Source organism: Montipora foliosa, chromosome 6 (genome assembly GCF_036669935.1).
Source record: "Montipora foliosa isolate CH-2021 chromosome 6, ASM3666993v2, whole genome shotgun sequence".
Classification (NCBI taxonomy): Eukaryota; Metazoa; Cnidaria; class Anthozoa; order Scleractinia; family Acroporidae; genus Montipora; species Montipora foliosa.
The window spans coordinates 21,869,925-21,887,424 of record NC_090874.1 but is presented as its reverse complement, the minus strand read 5'-3'; the positions used below and the strand labels follow the sequence as shown (position 1 = coordinate 21,887,424).

General features: G+C 40.5%; 5 protein-coding genes across 10 annotated transcripts in view; 4 read left to right on the top strand and 1 right to left on the bottom strand.

Moving 5' to 3' along the window:
- LOC138006968 (NLR family CARD domain-containing protein 3-like) overlaps nucleotides 1-818 on the top strand; it is a 63,052-nt gene extending 62,234 nt beyond the window's left edge. For all 4 annotated transcript variants that reach the window (XM_068853619.1, XM_068853617.1, XM_068853616.1 and 1 more), the window contains one exon: nucleotides 1-818. This exon is cut by the window's left edge and continues 1,613 nt beyond it. In XM_068853619.1, the coding sequence (XP_068709720.1) occupies nucleotides 1-807 (807 nt within the window). In that variant the 3' untranslated portion in view covers nucleotides 808-818.
- The window catches only part of LOC138006965 (NLR family CARD domain-containing protein 3-like), a 336,786-nt gene that overhangs the window by 62,203 nt on the left and 257,083 nt on the right, over nucleotides 1-17,500 (top strand). The gene's annotated exons all lie outside the window — the stretch shown is intronic.
- On the top strand, nucleotides 1,444-4,303 carry LOC138006972 (uncharacterized). 2 transcript variants are annotated; one of them, XM_068853625.1, is made up of 5 exons: nucleotides 1,444-1,631; nucleotides 1,779-1,846; nucleotides 2,079-2,364; nucleotides 3,439-3,582; nucleotides 4,228-4,303. In XM_068853625.1, exons 1-5 carry the CDS (start codon nucleotides 1,462-1,464, stop codon nucleotides 4,301-4,303), a joined length of 744 nt encoding a protein of 247 aa, XP_068709726.1. In that variant the 5' UTR covers nucleotides 1,444-1,461. The 2 variants fall into 2 exon arrangements, with proteins under 2 accessions (XP_068709726.1, XP_068709724.1); XM_068853623.1 differs by lacking the exon at nucleotides 4,228-4,303 and adding an exon at nucleotides 3,845-3,944.
- Nucleotides 8,798-12,705, top strand: LOC138006971 (uncharacterized). 2 transcript variants are annotated; one of them, XM_068853622.1, is made up of 7 exons: nucleotides 8,798-10,067; nucleotides 10,553-10,635; nucleotides 10,808-10,915; nucleotides 11,209-11,405; nucleotides 11,701-11,769; nucleotides 11,990-12,062; nucleotides 12,439-12,705. In XM_068853622.1, exons 1-7 carry the CDS (start codon nucleotides 9,086-9,088, stop codon nucleotides 12,532-12,534), a joined length of 1,608 nt encoding a protein of 535 aa, XP_068709723.1. In that variant the 5' UTR covers nucleotides 8,798-9,085; the 3' UTR covers nucleotides 12,535-12,705. The 2 variants fall into 2 exon arrangements, with proteins under 2 accessions (XP_068709723.1, XP_068709722.1); XM_068853621.1 differs by having other exon boundaries at nucleotides 8,837-10,067; nucleotides 11,990-12,572.
- On the bottom strand, nucleotides 13,186-14,494 carry LOC138008509 (uncharacterized). The gene is made up of 4 exons (XM_068855824.1): nucleotides 14,393-14,494; nucleotides 14,137-14,277; nucleotides 13,968-14,069; nucleotides 13,186-13,781 (listed from the first exon to the last, which is right to left on the bottom strand). The coding sequence occupies exons 1-4, from the start codon at nucleotides 14,492-14,494 to the stop codon at nucleotides 13,284-13,286; spliced, it is 843 nt and encodes a 280-aa protein (XP_068711925.1). The 3' UTR covers nucleotides 13,186-13,283.

Here is a 17,500-nt window from a genome sequence, read left to right as displayed (position 1 = left end):
GAGGTAGATTTGTCTGAAAATAACATCAGTAGCTTCGGTGCTGTGGCACTAGCAAAAGCAATGGAAGTAAATTCAACGCTGACATCCTTGAATTTGTCTTTTAATGATAAAAGTGGTGACTCGGATGCTGTTGCACTCGCTAAGGCAATGGAATTCAATTCAACGCTGACATCCTTGGCATTGTTCTACTGTAAAATTGGTGACTCGGGTGCTGTTGCACTCGCTAAAGCAATGGAAAGAAATTCAACGCTGACAGAGTTACATTTGTCTGGCAATAAAATCGGTGACTCGGGTGCTGCTGCACTGGCTAAAGCAGTGGAAAGAAATTCAACACTGTCAGAGTTACATTTGTCTGACAATGAAATCGGTGACTCGGGTGCTGGTGCACTGGCTAAAGCAATGGAATTCAATTCAACGCTGACATCCTTGGAATTGCGCTACTGTAAAATTGGTTACTCGGGTGCTGTTGCACTCGCTAAAGCAGTGGAAAGAAATTCAACGCTGACAGAGTTAGATTTGTCTGGCAATAAAATCGGTGACTCGGGTGCTGCTGCACTGGCTAAAGCAGTGGAAAGAAATTCAACGCTGACAGAGTTACATTTGTCTGGCAATGAAATCGGTGACTCGGGTGCTACTGCACTGGCGAAAGCATTGGAATTCAATTCAACGCTGACATCCTTGGAATTGCGCTACTGTAAAATCGGTAACTCGGGTGCTGTTGCACTGGCTGAATCAATGGAATTAAATTCAACGCTGACTTCGTGGCCGTTGATTCACAATAAAATTACTAGTTTGCTGTGGCACTGACTGAAAGAGAACTGACACCCTGCGATCGTGAAATTGTATGCATTGCATACCTTTAAGCCATTTTCAAAACGTTTAAAAACTTATTTGGTAAGAAGAAAGGATAAGAAATCGGAATCACTTCTTGAGGAGAAGGGCAGAGCCCTTAAGACAAGGCCGGAGGGGAGCCCATCTGGCGTTTTGTTTCAGTGTATTACAATTCCTTAGCCTGTCACGCAGACATTCTCAGGGCTTCGTCACGCGTTTCTCTCCACGAACGTATGTGGAGGAGGAACGCGTGACGAAGCCCCAAGAATGTTTGAGTGGTAGGCTAAGAATTCTTAGGAAATCCAAAAAACGAAAAAACAATGTTTTTCCCATAACCAAAGCTTTATACTAATCTTTTTGTATACCCCTTTCAGTTAAAGGCCCATTTTCACCCTTGATGCATTGCGCGCCGTGATACTTTGATCCTGAATTTCGTGTTACACGAAATTACCGAATTCTTCGAAGCAGACTTGCATCGCTTTTTCCCAAAGCAATCCTTGGAATATTGTTCATTCTCTTGCTGGAAAAACTTTCTCTTGTTGTCACTTTTTATATTTCTGAAAGTATTTTGTAAATATTCTGTATATATTCGTAAATTTTGTTCTGTGAAGACTGTGTGTGTATGACGAAATGGCGGCCATTACACGCCGTCGTGTTGGAAGACCAAAGTTGCCTGGCTCTTTGAAGTCGATTCGGTTGAGGGAATCTGTTTTTAATCTCTGGAGGGATAGAAAAGAAGCTCTGGGACTTTCACAACGCACAGACAGTGAGTTTGCAGAATTCCTGTTACATCGTGGAAGGTGAGGTTTGCTGCTCGACAGCTACAGTACATAATTGGTGCACATGTACACCACTTGTTCCACTTGTTACTTAAAATTATTTTCCTTTGTGTTGCCGATACACTTCTCCAGGCAGTATTGTATTTGATTTTTTCCTTTCCTTATTAGATCAAACACCATTCATGAATCTGCAGAGGTAAATTTATCTCTGTCTTGTGAAGAAGATAATGATACAAGTAAGTAAGTTCTTTTTATTACTGGTAGTCCCACGTAATCTTGTAAGCCTATACAAGCTTAGAAACATACTGTTACCTAAGCTTGGATTAAATTTTTGTGTCTATATTTATTTGATGAATCTGTAATATTCTTGTTGTTTTCCATGTAGTTTAATTTTGTGTTGTTTTGAGGAAATTAATTTTTATTCCTATGAATAGGTCATTTACGAACATATTTGCTGGTTTACCCTAGATCCAGTTCCCTTGTTTTCTACTCCCATTCGTGCAAATCTTGCTGGTGAGTCACACTTAAGTTGTGTTGATGTCACGGGGATATCGGACTTGGGGAAACAGAGAGAACCAGATCCAGGGCATTCAAGAAGTAAACTGTTTGACCAGACCAATAACAGTTTCACTGGCAACCCATTCTCTGCTGGTGGGTTTGCAATTGATGACAGCCTATCTGAAGAAGACTCTGATGTATCAGTTGAGCCTACATGTATTTTTGATGATCATCCTTTTCCTGACTTGGAGCAAACGTATGTATAGAAATGGGATAGCAATGTGCACAAAGTCATATGTGGTAAAAACAATGTGACAAGCACAGCGAGTAGAATGTTTAAAAATAATTGGATGAGGGTGAGCAAAATATTGTGTTTTGTCAGTGGTGAGCAAAGCAGTTATTTTTCTGAAGCCGAAGGCGGGGCAAATGATAGATCTGAGTGACACTGACAAATAATGATGTTTTGCAATAGCCAAGTTCAATAATTGTTTTATCATTCGACCACCCATGAGCAATATTATTTGCAGCAAAACACAATGAGAGGTTGCTGTGCATTCACGAGTATACCATTATCTGTAGGCATTTATTGGTAGGTTACATGGTGGGGTCCTAGGTAATGGAAAGGAAGAAAAACATGCATTAAATGATAAAATTTATTATTCATATCTTCAAGCTCCCAGTTGTAATATTGTATCAATTCTACGATTGTTGTATTTTTAACCGTGTGATATACAGTTCCATACAATATCCATACCACCCCCACAGAAAGGATTAGAATTTCCTGGGAGCCGGGGGAAAGGGGGGTCAGTATTTTTCTGTATACCAGTGATAAAAGAATACCAATGCAGATTTTAAGTCATTTCTCAATTTTGCCTGTTTCTAATTTTAATGGCTACAGCTACATGGACGATGTAAAGGTCTTTCCTTTTGTGTATTTTTCTTAGTTATATGCATGCAAGAGATATCTTGGTGTACAAATACTCTGTTTGATAGAGAATCAATTATTTTTTTGTATAAAGCAAATAGAAGATGATTTTTGCACCAAGAAAGCCTCAGAAAACAATGAATGTTGATCAAAGTTGAAACCATAACCTGTTGTGGGTGTCAATTATGTAGTACCTGATGCTCAGCTATAGGTATGACATGTGTAATGTTACTTAGAGACCACTCCCATGATCAGAGGCCCTAGAATGGAGCACCTGATAAAAATGCCAACAATTCATATCATGATTTGTAGTAAATGAACTGTATGTCCCATACATTCAACCATTATCGAATTTATATTTCATTGTCAAAATTTCACAAGATTTCAATGTACTTTTGTGTACAGAGTGAACATCATTGTGGAAGATCTTAACAGGAGTGACACATCCAGTGATGAACTCAGCGATGACCACAGTGATTATGACGAATGGCATCTTGATAGCTATGGCAGTCCTGAGCATCCTGATGTTACACAGCTGTTTGGTGAAAAGTGAGTAGGGTCAACTGTCAATGATTGAAGTTAGTATGCAAACACCAGTTTGTGAAAATGCAAATATATAATCTTAATTTAAATGAAGGCTTTTTAATCCTGCATATTAGATGTATGCATGCTTGAAGATAGGCCATATGTTACCATATGTCACACAGTACAGAGCTGCTCTGCAATTCCTCATGAAGGGGGTTTGGTGCGGAGGGGGTGGTGTACATTATAGCAATCAATATTATAATCATATTATGTTGCTTATTCACAGCATGGATATCAGCAGTGAGGAAGATGAAAGAACCCTTACAATGTGTTTAGCAGAGTTTTATTGGATCTTGTGGAAGCGTTGAACTTTACACTTGAACTTGATCTGAATTAAATTGAACTTGATCTGAACTGAACGAATTTCCGGAACTACTAAAATCTCCAACAACAAATACTAACAAAATGCTAACAACAACGGTTCTTAAATAGGTTTTTACTATGTGGTCTAGAATATTCCTTGAGTCTATTTTAAGCAAATTAATCATGGCATTACTAATACTTATTTTTAGGATTCTAGAACTTTCCATGATCTGTCACTTATAAATATACATCAGCACAATCTAGAACTTTCCAGGAAAACAACAATAATTATGTAACGTTTTATAGAACATTCCAGAACTCTTCAGAACATTTCTCCCCTTCCAAAATGGCCTATAAGGTCATTTTCCTAACTGCACAATAGTATGAACTTCCGAAACTGATCATTGTAAACAGACAATAGAAATGTTGATGTATTATGCTTTACACTCAAGTGGGCAAAGCTTTACAATAGGTCTCCGTAGAATCGAACCCTTCACTCTAACGTCTGCTGTGCGAACGTGTCCATCAGGTCCAGGAAAGACTTGAACTATCCTTCCCAACGGCCATTTTCCACGCGGTGTATCGGTTGACAACACCAATACAAGATTGCCTACTTCTAAGTCACGCTTTTCTTTTCCCCATTTCTTTCTTGGGCTCAAGGATGGTAACCATTCTCTTAACCACCTCTTCCAAAACTGACGAACAATTTCTTGAACATGTCGCCACCTCACTCTGGGATTAAATTGCTCAACATCTACAGATTCTGGAGCAAACTGACCTCCAACTTGGTTAAACAAAAAATGGTTTGGTGTGAGTGGTTCCGCATCATCCACATTTGAACTCTGGTAAGTAATAGGTCGAGAGTTCATCAGCCCTTCAGCACCCACAATCGCAGTCATCAGCTCTTCGTCTGTTAGATCTGCCTTATTCATTACATGAAACATGGCTCGCTTGGCTGCTTTGATAAGTATTTCATGCACACCATTGAAATGCGGTGCTGATGGCGGATTAAATTTCCAAACCACACCTCGGTTCACTGTCGATTCTTGCACTTTCGTCTTGTCAAGGGCGTTCACTAACTCGCGCAATTCTTTTTCGGCTCCTACGAAATTTGTGCCATTATCGGAGATTACTTGAACAGGGAATCCTCTTCGTGAGGTCATTCTGTAGAATGCGTTGAGAAATGAATCTGTGTCCAAACCATATGCCATCTCTAGGTGCACTGCTCTGGTGTTCATGCATGCAAAAAGACATAGATAGCGTTTGAATCTAGCTTTTCCTCTTCCTTGCTTTGTTAGGAAAGGACCAGCAAAATCAACTGAAATGTTGGTGAATGCTCGAAGCGACATTTCTGCTCTCACTGCAGGGAGTGGAGCCATAACCTGCGAAGCGGGCTGAACTTTTCTTCTTCGGCAAACCATGCATGCTCTTTCGCAATCACGAATTTCTTCTCGAGCCCCAGGAATCCAAAACCTAGCAGATAACATTGCTAAAACCTGATTTGTCCCTGAGTGATTGCTGTCTTTATGTAGGCGTTCAACGATTAGTTTCGTTACTTGATGCTTTCTTGGAAGGATAATAGGGTGTCGAGCTCCCCAGGAAATATGTTCTGCCAATCGCAAACGGCTGTTTCCATGTAATAGCCCATCACTTCCTAAAATGGGAGAGATTGGTAAATTCTTTGATCTTGTAGGTAAAGCTTCTCCTTTGCGAGCTCGTGAGAACTCCTCAGGGTAGGACTCCTGTTGTACTTGACGAAGAACCATAACCTCAACATCATTGATCTCCTCTACTGTTAAGGGGCCTTGAAGTTTTGCCACCTTTGAGCTGTTTTGAACAAAACGAACAACGTAGGCCAAAACACGAAGAAATTTAAACCAGTCTGAAAATCGCTCTGGATCAAGTCTTGTGTCTTTCCACTTCAATTTGGGCATGGCTACTTCTCTTTCAGAAGAGTTAAGAAGTGTGACCCTGTACTTAAGTTTCTTCTCCACGTCATCTGAACAGAGACTGGGCAGGGGCACTTGGGGCCCTTGGTGGAGAACATCATTTAGTGACACCCCTTTATACTTGGCAGATGCGTCGAATACAGGTCTCACTTTGCTTGTACTCTTGTCTTGTCTGACAACAGGAAAGTGGGGAAGGTACCAGACCTTAGTTACTTGTTCCTTCTCAGACTGAACTTCACAAATGTATCCCTTTCTCTCATATCCATTGATTACCTCTTGATAAGCTGCTGCTATCTCAGGCTGCTTTGCCAATTTACGCTCTGTACTCTCTAAACGAGTTAAAGCCATGGTGTAGTTGTCTCCAAGGGATGGGGCAACAGATTTCCAGGGCAGTCCCACCACGTATCCTTCGGAAGATTGTTTGAGGGTGGCCAGAACAGTTTTCTCAGCTTCTTTGTCTTGAGGACGAACCAGTGAACATGATTGAGGTTCCTCAATCTCCCACATCTGCTTAATCAAAGCGTCCAGTTGTCTTTCCTCCCCAATGAAGAATGACATGTGATTAACTTCATTTTCTGAATTTTCCTGGAATAAGCCAATACTTGTCCATCCAAGAGGAGTTAATCTTGCGATGGGTTCACCAGGGTTGCCTTTAACTTCCTTTAATGAGCAATGTAGATCTGACAGGTCCAACCCTATTAACATGTCAATAATGGGACGTCTGCCCAGTGATGGAAACCTTATTCCTTTCAGATGCGACCAGTTCTTCTTTTCCACCACCCAGTTTATGGCGCGCATATTACCAGTAACGTGTTTTGTTGTCTGGGCTGCAACCTCTTTTTTCACACGACCATCGCAGCTCTCTAGCTCAAATTTAACTGATCGGCTTCTAAGCTGGGCTGTGGTGTCATTCAGAAGTCGGACATTCAATGAAACTGGCTCACCTTCCAACCCTAGGCAATCTGCAACATCCTCATTTACATAAGTTCTAGTACTTCCATCATCCAGCAAAGCATTAACGCGCATTGACTTGCTTCCATTCTTCAGAATGACTGGGACGGTCCTCAATGGGAGATATTCTGTGCTTTTAGAGAGCGAAGCCACAAATGTTTCTGCTCCAGGCTCCCCTTCCATGGAATTACTCGTGAGCGCGAAACTGTCGTTACGGACTATTTCAGATTTTGGTTCTTCCATGGTGTTCTGATCTTTTGAGACGCCCATGGCAACTCTCTTGTGAGCTTGGTTGTGTAGCAAGTGATGGTGGTTGGAACGACATCCATCAATTGAACAAGACCTGCTTCTCCTGCAGGTTGTACTTCTATGATAGCTTGATAAGCAGCAGAAACAAACGCGTAATTCTCTTGCTTTGTCCCACCTTTTTTCCACTGGTAAGGCTTTAAATTGGCTACACTGCCACAGACCGTGCTCCTTTGAGCAGAGCTTACATCTTTCAGGAACGTTTTTATTCTTAACTGACACTTGAGAGACTGCCAATGTGCGGCCTCCAGAGAGGGCTCTTGTCTTCTGTTGTCCCAATCCTTTGACTGTCTCTAATGCAAGCATCCAGCTTTCAGCTTCATCATTGACAAAGTCGTGCAAGTTTTTAACGTTGCCCTCTAAATGTTTCTCCCTTAACCAATCCTGGTACTTCACTATCAACTGCTCATTTAGCTTTCGGAGGAGTGAGACATACAGTGAACCTGCCCCTAATTCACCCTCTTGTCCAGCATCACATAACTTCACAATGAGTGTATCTAATAACTCTGCAAAATGTTCAAGGTCATTTGCATTTCCCTCACGTACTCCACGAAACTTGTCCAGTTCTTCTAGCCTCATTGTGAGTTCTCTTCTCTTTCCGCCATACTTTCGCACTAGTCTTGCTATAGCTACATCATATGCAGCAGCAGAATAACCCAGATTTTGAATAGTGCACAGCGCCTCTCCCTCAAGACAACTGTACAATCTCAGCAGTTTTTGCTCTGGTGGTACCTTGTTGTGTCTCCCAATTATCTGATGGAACCCAGCATACCATGCCTCAAATGATCGCTTGTCTCCCTTGAACTTTGGTATTGGTAATCTTGTTAGACCTTTGAATGGATCTGCATCATTTGAAGCTGAACTTGTTTGACGGGCTCCTTGTTCTGCACTCACTAACGTTAAAGGAACAGTCTCGATATTGGCAGCAGTTGATACCTTCGGAGTTGAACTCTTGAATTCTTCCGATCTTCTCCCTTGACCAAAGGCTGGCTGTGAATTTCTGTCAATGTTTGGGGTCATCCCTCCAGATTTTTCAGGTAAGGGCTCTGTTTGACTCAACTGAATTGGCATTTCAGGGGAATAACCCTTCGTAGTTGTGAGCTTCTGGTAAATATCCTTCTGTTGTTGTCCAATATCTGCTATGGAATTCTCCAACTGTGAAATCAATTTTTCTATTTGTTGATCCAAACCAGTTCGAGAGGGCTTTCTTTCTTTCAAGATCCTCGGTTCATCATCATAGTGACGTGCATGCTGACGTGCTTGTTCATTTCGAAGACCTTCCTCATATTCAATGACCAATTGAGTTGTTTCCTGAACAAGAGAGCTCACTTGAGTAAATTCACCTTGCAATCTTGCTTGTTTATCAACTTCTTTGTACACTTCCCTCTGTTCATGTAAATCATTACAAATTTCTCTAAACTCCTGGAACGCATCTAACATCTTGTTGTATAACAGCTTCACTTTCTTTTCGTCAATACTTTTGTCCTCAATTCCACTGATGAGTTCATCTCTCATGTCGTAAATAAAACTTTGCAACTTGTTCTTCTGATTTCGTAAGCCACTCATCTTGTTGAACCTCGCTCTGCTACCAATGTTTAGCAGAGTTTTATTGGATCTTGTGGAAGCGTTGAACTTTACACTTGAACTTGATCTGAATTAAATTGAACTTGATCTGAACTGAACGAATTTCCGGAACTACTAAAATCTCCAACAACAAATACTAACAAAATGCTAACAACAACGGTTCTTAAATAGGTTTTTACTATGTGGTCTAGAATATTCCTTGAGTCTATTTTAAGCAAATTAATCATGGCATTACTAATACTTATTTTTAGGATTCTAGAACTTTCCATGATCTGTCACTTATAAATATACATCAGCACAATCTAGAACTTTCCAGGAAAACAACAATAATTATGTAACGTTTTATAGAACATTCCAGAACTCTTCAGAACACAATGGTTGATCCTTCTTATGCTGCTGAAGATGATTCCAGCTGTGTTCCTACTGCTGCTGTAGCCCCTTGTGTTGTGTGTGAAGCCCCTCAACCTTACTACATACATGCAGATGATGATACCAACCATATTTGTGGCGCTGCTGGAAGTCCGACGGTCACCGAGGCCCTTGAACAAGAAGTAAGCATGCCCCAGCCAGAGGAAACTACCAAACCAGCAGAGAAACATCAAGCTGAAATTCTTAAGAAGCTAGAGGATGCTTTCCAGCAGCTTACTAGCAAAGGTGATCTCGAAACATTCTTAGCCCTTCACTCACGAATGAGAGTTATGGTCTCCATCAATAAGCTTGTGGAACTTTCGGAAGACAAATGTGCCCTCTGTGGTGAGGGACTTCATTTTAAGGAAGAGGTGAAGACCATTGGGTCCAGGGTTGAAATCATTCGCAAATGCAAGAATGGACATTGCCAGAAATGGGTGTCATCAGAAGTCTTAGGAGTGAAGAACAATGTAGAGTTTTTCCTGAATGATTCCCTATTTGCAGCAGCAATAATCATTTCTGGGAATAACTATAGCAAATTTACCCTGTTATGTAAAGCCCTTGGATTAAGTATTATCAGCAGGAACACATTTACAAGATTCCAGAAGCACTGTGCAGCCCCTGTGGTTAAGGAGATTTGGGATGAAATGAACTCTTTGATAACTGGTATTCTTCAACAGTATGACGACTTGTGTTTGTGTGGTGATGGCAGGAATGACTCTCCAGGACACAGTGCAAGGTACTGTGTCTACACGCTAATGGAGCATGCCAGCAAAGTAGTTGTGGACATGGCAGTTGTAGATAAAAGGGAGACAGGGGGCAACTCTGTTGTCATGGAGAAAGAAGGTTTGAGACGACTTCTGGAGAAGATGGCTAGTGTCCTCCCCTTCAGTGAGCTTGCAACAGATGCTTCTTCATCAATTATGAAGCTTGTGCGTGATATGAAAGGTATGCTTATGTTATTTGCATATTCTAATCTCGAGCATCTTATCAGCGAAGTGTTGAATCCCTTTATTCTCATTGCTTGGGATGGCTGCCCTTAGTGGCCTTGACTCTAAATACATGTATCCAATGTTCTTTGACATTGAATACCCAGATAAACCCAGCAGCTGGTCAATAGTCTGTATATTAAATAGTCAACAGTCACAGTGTATGTTCATCAATGAATTAAAGATACCTGGATTTGATCAGTGCCATTGGGGCTTCTGGCTCAAAAATTATAACTATTGATAAACAACAATGAGAGAGAGCTTCATTGCTAATAGGCCCTTTGCATGATCCGGTCATGTGTTACATGTTACCAGCCGAGCCTGACTTCCTTGTTTTGAAAGTCCCTCTGTGTTACTTGCATCCCAGCACAATGAATTCCATGCCATGTGATCGGATTGTGCAAAGGGCCTGTTAGCTAATAATAGCTTGTTTTGGTTTGGTAGAGAAATTTCCACAGTTGGTGGAACTGTTTCACTCTCTTGATATTTGGCACAAGGCAAAGAAGCTGAGCAAGTGTTTTCATCAAGTAAGTGCATGTTTTGTCACTGTCATTTAAATGTTGCAAGTATATTTAGTTTCCCAAATGTAACAAATGTTTGATTTAGTTGTCTTTGTTCTCAGTAAGTTGACCACCCTACTTTGATTCTATATACTAGATTTGCCTCTGTTTTTGTTCCTGTTTTTTTTTTTTGTAACAGGCTGCTCGCATAAGAGGATGTGAAACTCTGAAAGAGTGGATCGATGACATTGTCAACCACTTCTGGTTTTGCTGTCAAAGTTGTGATGGTAGTGTGGATGAACTGAAGGTTGGAAACAGTTTTCCCCTTTTATTGAATATTGTGCTAGACAGGAGTGCCCTTGTTGCATGATCTACACAAAGCAGTTTTGCTGTACAGGGTTTTTCCTTTGTGATGCAATTTTCTTCTTGCTGTCTTATTTGGTTTGAGTACATGCTAATTGATTGCACATTAATCAAAATCTCCATCTGCAGTCATATTTACTGTCTTATTAATGTTCATGAAGTTCTGAGAGGCTTCTTGTTTGTGTAATAATTTTTTTAGTTCTAATACTGTACATGTTTATCATTTTTAATTTTTAGGAAACTTGGTTTGGTGTTCTTCACCATGTTTGTGGCGAACATGAATGGGCTGGAGGAGCCTGCAAGCATTCCCCTGATGAAACAGGAACTTCGGGAAAGACATATTTGGCGAAGTCTTCGAAAGCTTTAACAGCTCTCAGGGAGGTTGTTTTGGACAAGAAGTGGCTCAACAACTTGGAGTTTTATGTTAGGTTCAGGTCAGTAATTCCCGTTGCTGGTAGTGGTGTTATAAACTTGAAGACTTAATTTTCTTGCATTGGTCAAATTGTTTCCTCCACCTGCCCCCTTTCATCAAACAACCCACTGCTGTCAATAAATCTCACACAATGACATTCCATACATAAACAAGCATTTTATTATCAGAAAAGGGTTGTTTCAATATCAAGGGCTTGTTTTGAGATTCAAGGTGGCTGATCATGATAGGAAATGAGGACACTAAGTACTACTTTACCACTCATAATATTATAACTTTTAGGTTTATCATTTTTACAGGCACACAAGTGTATTGGAGAGCTACAATAGCATGCTCACGAAATATGCTCCAAAGCGCATGGCATTTGAGTAAGGAAATCAATCTTGTGTATTGTGTATGTACATGCCTTTCTGTCTTGTAGGTCTTTTAACAGGCCCCTCCCATCAGAGACCACATGTAGTAGAATTGTAAATATCAGTGTTTCAGAAGTTACCCACCATTGATAACCTGTATTTCATTTCTGCTGTAGTCTGTTCTTGCAAAATTTTATAATGATTACTTTCAATTTTTTTCATTCATTTATTTCAGATATCCCTACTTTATCATGAGGATAATGTTAGCTGCTATTGATCATAACATGCATCTCTCAAGAGGGAAGCAGGTAAATGCAGCTGGTGATGCACGTGGTCACAGGAAATATTCCAAACGCACCCAAAAATTCCATGCTGAGATTGTTAAAGAAGAGAAGAGCTACAGCTATTTTCCTTTCATGATGGCCAAGATGCTCAAGGAGCGTTGTCTTTTAGAGGGGAGCTTTTCACAGCCAACAGATGACAACCTCTTTAATCCCAAACAGATAGCCCCTACAATTGGAATGAAGGCAGCACCATCCACAGAGGAGTTACTTAAGGGTCCTTCACGCCTGTCCAAACCTGGTCTTTCTAGTTAATCTAATTTTCCTTCTTTAAATTTTTCTTACAGGTTGTCATGAAAAGGGTCTTTGAATTTTCTTACAATCACTGTTGTATTTTTTTCAGGTGGGCATTGGTGTTTGGGTTAGTAAGAACATGGGATTTTACGAGACAGTTCTCTTTTTCAGTGGTAACACACACAGTTTTAATACCAGGAATTAACAGTAGAGTACTTCCATAACTTAGGGATGTCTGACATTACCAGTATCACCTTGTTCAAGAAGTGGAGATGTTATGATTCTTGTTTTCTTATGATAAGACTGGAAGATGGTGTCAAAATTTACTACATTTTGGTCCCCCTATAACTTTCCTTACTATGAAAATGTTCTGAAATAATCTATGTAAAAAGTTAAAATAAATGCATTGTTTTACAATCAAACTGTCATTGCTAACAATAATGTCCCCTAAGTATATAATTAGCTTTGATCCAAGACTATTTGGACAGGAACAGCTAGACCTTTTGCACAAATGGCACTCAAACTTGAATAACAGTACTTATACATCCTTAGCCTCACATTCATGTGAAAACTCCTTTGTCCAAAACCCTGATTAAGAGGCAAAGGATGTATAAACTATTGTTATTCAAATTTAAGCACCATTTATGCAAAGGTATATAAGCTTACCACCTTGCACAAATTTCACAAGGGTGTAGGGTCAGAGGCTGTAATAAATGCTATGCAGTTCACACCCAAAACATTGGAATTGATATTATTCCTTAAAAGGTGGTTTAGATGAATGAGCCATTATTGATAATAGCCTTGGATTATTTGCAAGATAATGGGATGAGGGGGGAAAGGGGGGGGGGGGGGAGGGTTAGGAAAGGGTTGATTTTTAAACTGTGTGGTTTGTGACATGACCACTTTTGCTCCCCACCCCCTTTCCCTATTGGGAGTTACCAATACTTCTAAAGTTCAGCTGCTTCGAAAGCCCATGTATCGTCCATCTGGGGAAGGATATGCATGTCGTATTGACAAAACTGCACAGGATGGAACAACTCTCCTGTTTCCCCGACCAAGTTTTCCATATTTCCATAGAATATATTGTCTGTATGCTGCTTTTCGAAAACTTTCCATCGAGAAAATGAAATCATCTGCTCTGATGTCGCAGCGAGCCTTAATACATACTTCTAAAATATCTCTGTCAAGGCAAATATTGTTGAAAACCTGGAAACGAGTTATGCAGTTAACCCTTTTGCAACAGAGATTTTCCTGGTCACTGGGCATAGGCCTGCAAACTCCACACCTGCACCACTCTGGAGAACTGTTGTTGCCTGGGCTTGGGGGAGGTGGTGGTGGTGCATTTTTTTCATCTAGCAGCTTCTTTGCAAAGTCCAAACTCCCTCTTCCCATTGCCAGAACATTCCTGAGGAGGTACTCTATATCCTGTCTAGTAAGGGTTGACACAAATTCCTAGACCAAACAGAACATTGCAAAATATATGAAATTATAAGTATGAACAAAGAAACCAACAGAGGGCTGAAAATCCTATTCTGGGACCTCGCAGGTATAAACAGCATTCTGGTTTATTTTACTAACGTTTAGGATATTAGTTATGCAGACTACAGTGCATTTGTGCACGAATAATAAAGTCTTCACCTCTATTTGTGTTGCCGAGGACTGCACCTCGTTGAATAACTGCACTTGTCCATCAGGATCTACTGGCGTATTTACTTGTTCAGCCTCCGCCGCCTCACTTGCCTGTGGTACAAAGAAACAGTAAGCCAAACAAAATCTTCATAAAAGAAAATTGTGTTTTTCTGTTTACCTTGTTTTTGCATTTCGCTTTATTGCAAAGGCAATTCGAAGTGCAGTTTTGGTTAGTCGCCTTGCACGAACACGAACCTCGGCCAGATCTCCGTGCACACGCACCATTACATGAACAGCGCACTTCTGGAGCAGGTAAGTCCTAAAAGATACACGATAAAGCGAGGATGAAAATATAATGTTTATTTCATTCCACAAATAACAGCAGAGGCAAATATTCCGACAGTAAATTCGACAATGAATTGAAGTTTACCTACCTCGGAGGCTTCAGAGTTTTCACGTTCTTCTGGATCAATCAACGACCCGTAAACATTTCTCTGCTGGGATTCATCGTTGGTAATAGATTCATCCACTTCCATGAATAACTAATACCAATTTCTAGGATTACTAAGACAATGTGGCAGAGAAAACAGCCTAAACACCGCGCGCGAAGCTTTGAATGTGCGAAAAGTTTTCCCGTCGAAAAAAATAGATAGCCAATCAGAGTGCGCCATTTAACAATAGAGCGATTTGAAAACAAAAACAAACGACCGCGTTGCATCAAGGATGAAAATGGGCCTTTAATTTCCAATCTGGAAGACAAAACAATAAGATTGTGCTGCATTTGAAAGGTTTCTTTCTCTCGGGGGACAGAACAACCATTGTTTTGTCCTCCACATTGGGAATTACTGAAATGAAAAAGCCTTGGAAAGCTGACGTCTCGAGCGTTAGCCCTTCGTCGGAGCGAAATTTTAATTACTGAAATGATTATGGGTCTTTTGAAGAAACTCTTAAAATATATCACAATGGTATTCGTGCTGTGAACTAAACAAAAACTCGAACTCCAATTCACTTTCCGGAGGCAGAGTCTATCTTCCCGACTATCTTCGGACATTTGATTGTGGGAATACAAAACGCAGTTCGGCGCGTAGCCCTTGAAGGTGAAATTCCGCAGAATTATGAAAATCGCAGTAAACGTCAGTAAATATTGCCAATGGTGATCGTAGTTTCGATTGAAGTGAAAGTTGCGTCATTGCACATGGAATGTACTTTGGAACATTTAATTTTGTTGGCTTTTACGATATATGTAAAGTTTTAAGAAAAGAATACACTTCGTGCTTTCTTATTTTTAGAGTAAATGTCAAGTGAATGAAAAACTCAGACTGGACAACCTTTTGTTCCGACATCGGGCCACAGTACAGTTTTGGGCTTCCTTTGATTTCTTGGTCGTTTATTGTAGTTATGGGATTGCTTACGAGTCTTACTCTGTTCTCCCTTTAAGGACCCTAGTCAGCTTCGCCCATGTTTTTGTTGACATACGGGAGTTTTGTTGACGTATTACTCTTGGGACTTGGTCAAACAAAAAAATAATCCTGGGAAAATGCGAGATACTTTTATCGGCTCACCTATATTTCTTTGATACCCAAGAAGATGGCAATGAAAAGAAGTTAAAAAAAAGGTAAAGTCTGCTTACCAGCCAAGTGGCCCGTTAGGCCGGAGCTCATCCCGGTTTCTGTAGCATGAAGCAGCTAGGAGCATTTCTGCTCTCCCCTGGATGGGATAGTAGTCCAACGCAGGGCTACCCCTAGCATTGAATTCGCTGGCACCCATTTGTACAACTGGGTGGAGAGAGGCGCACCGTGAGAGTAATGTAGCAATACACACGTGTAGCATAAGATGAAATGCTATATTTCTACTTTCCTAGAATTTCTTCGTTTTCAAGTTTACCAAATTTTGAAACGGGTGTTGAATCCGCGCACCAGTGGCTCAGTTGGTTGAGCACCGGGTTGCCATGCGGAAGGTCGTGATTTCGACTCCGGCCGTAACCAACACTCAGGGTCTTTAAATAATTGAGGAGAAAGTGCTGCCTTTGTAATTACCCCCGCGTATGGTTAGACTTTCAATTCTTCTCGGATAAGGACTATAAAGCGTAGGCCCCGTCTCATAAATATCTTCCAAGTTCATTAGTTCCCTGTGCGACGTTAAAGAACCCACACTATTCGAGAAGAGTAGGGGATGAAGTTCCCGGTGTTGTGGCTGTCCTCTGTGAGTGTAGGGTGGGTGGGTATAGCAGGTCCACATTAGCTGAATAGCTGCGAAAACTTCAACCTGCTCAAACAAACAAGCTTGCTCACTTCTGCAATACGCAGTTTTATTATCGGTGAGAAAATGAAATGATCAGTATTCAAATGTTCGCCGTTCTGTTTAGTGCTGTCAGCTTAAGTTGAAGACACGTAAAACGTTATTTAAACCAGAATCATCCATCCGACGGTGAATTCGCTGTTCGTGCTTCCTTGCAATGTAGTCAAGATAATACTTCTCCACTTTCCGGAAACGATAATACATTTATTCTGATCATTGTAGCCGTGAATCGCCCTCTGGTCTTCGAGGAATCACAATTCAATAATTGCGGTACAGTAAATCACCCGCGTATAAGAACAAGTGGATTAAGAACATCAGGCTGAAATTTGGCCAATAAAGCACCACATAAATAAGAAAAAACTCAGCATGATAAATAAAACATGTTCTTAATATAACGGGGAAAGGGTATTAGAAGAAGGAAAAAGTACAGTACAGTAAGTGATCAAAGTAACATGGTGTTCAGGGCCATTACAAACTTTGAAATCTATTTTAAAAAGACTTGTATGTTAATTAAACCTCTATTAATGGACAATTTGAAGTATTTGTGAAACCAATTGTAATAACATTTATCGAATACTTTCAGGCTGATTTCTTACTAAGCGCCCCTTAAATAAAAACACGATCAGCCTCAAACCTAAAATTAGTGTTCATATATGCGGGTGTTTACTGTACTTCTCGCTGCCACTCCAAGAGAAGATGGTTCAACAAAGATTTCCATTTCCACTCGATAACATGTTGCGAAGAGCAAGTCATACATAAATAATCATTGAAAATGAAATTCTAATAAACATAGCTTAGTTTTCCATGGAAAACAGAATTATATGGCCCATTTGATGTCCGATGGAAACATTACTTTAACAGTTACAGAATCCCCCAGTTTTCGGTTGCACCGAAAATGACGACTGAAGAGTTGTGGGCTCGCGATGTAAAGTGGGCGACTAGGTTTTTTTAAGGCTGGTTTTCACTAGCGTGGGAGTCGCAGTCGTAATCAGGAGCGCAGAGCGATACGATCTGGTGAAAATCAATTCGTCGGAGTCGGAAGCAGAATACCGATTCCGCCTATGACCTCGTTGCTTACGATCCAGTGAAAACTGTCTTATGATTAACTAATAAACAATAGGGTTTGGTCAGAACCAATCAAATCTTTTGTTTTCAAATCAAGCGCGCGCCCTAAATAGCGCAATTTTACCCTACGGGCTCCTGCAATTTTGATCCTCTTTGAAGAAATTTATTTGTGCTTATTT

What these genes read in the sequence shown, in the direction of transcription:
- LOC138006972 (XM_068853623.1), top strand. Translation starts at nt 1,462, where the DNA reads ATGGCGGCCATTACACGCCGTCGTGTTGGAAGACCAAAGTTGCCTGGC. An exon ending in TGAAGAAGATAATGATACAA is followed by an intron (nt 1,847 to 2,078) that starts GTAAGTAAGTTC and finishes GGTTTACCCTAG; the next exon opens with ATCCAGTTCCCTTGTTTTCT. An exon ending in ACACAGCTGTTTGGTGAAAA is followed by an intron (nt 3,583 to 3,844) that starts GTGAGTAGGGTC and finishes GCTTATTCACAG; the next exon opens with CATGGATATCAGCAGTGAGG.
- LOC138008509 (XM_068855824.1), bottom strand. Translation starts at nt 14,494, where the DNA reads ATGGAAGTGGATGAATCTATTACCAACGATGAATCCCAGCAGAGAAAT. An exon ending in AAAACTCTGAAGCCTCCGAG is followed by an intron (nt 14,278 to 14,392) that starts GTAGGTAAACTT and finishes TGTATCTTTTAG; the next exon opens with GACTTACCTGCTCCAGAAGT. An exon ending in AAGCGAAATGCAAAAACAAG is followed by an intron (nt 14,070 to 14,136) that starts GTAAACAGAAAA and finishes TTTGTACCACAG; the next exon opens with GCAAGTGAGGCGGCGGAGGC.
- LOC138006971 (XM_068853621.1), top strand. Translation starts at nt 9,086, where the DNA reads ATGGTTGATCCTTCTTATGCTGCTGAAGATGATTCCAGCTGTGTTCCT. An exon ending in GCTTGTGCGTGATATGAAAG is followed by an intron (nt 10,068 to 10,552) that starts GTATGCTTATGT and finishes TTGGTTTGGTAG; the next exon opens with AGAAATTTCCACAGTTGGTG. An exon ending in TGAGCAAGTGTTTTCATCAA is followed by an intron (nt 10,636 to 10,807) that starts GTAAGTGCATGT and finishes TTTTTGTAACAG; the next exon opens with GCTGCTCGCATAAGAGGATG.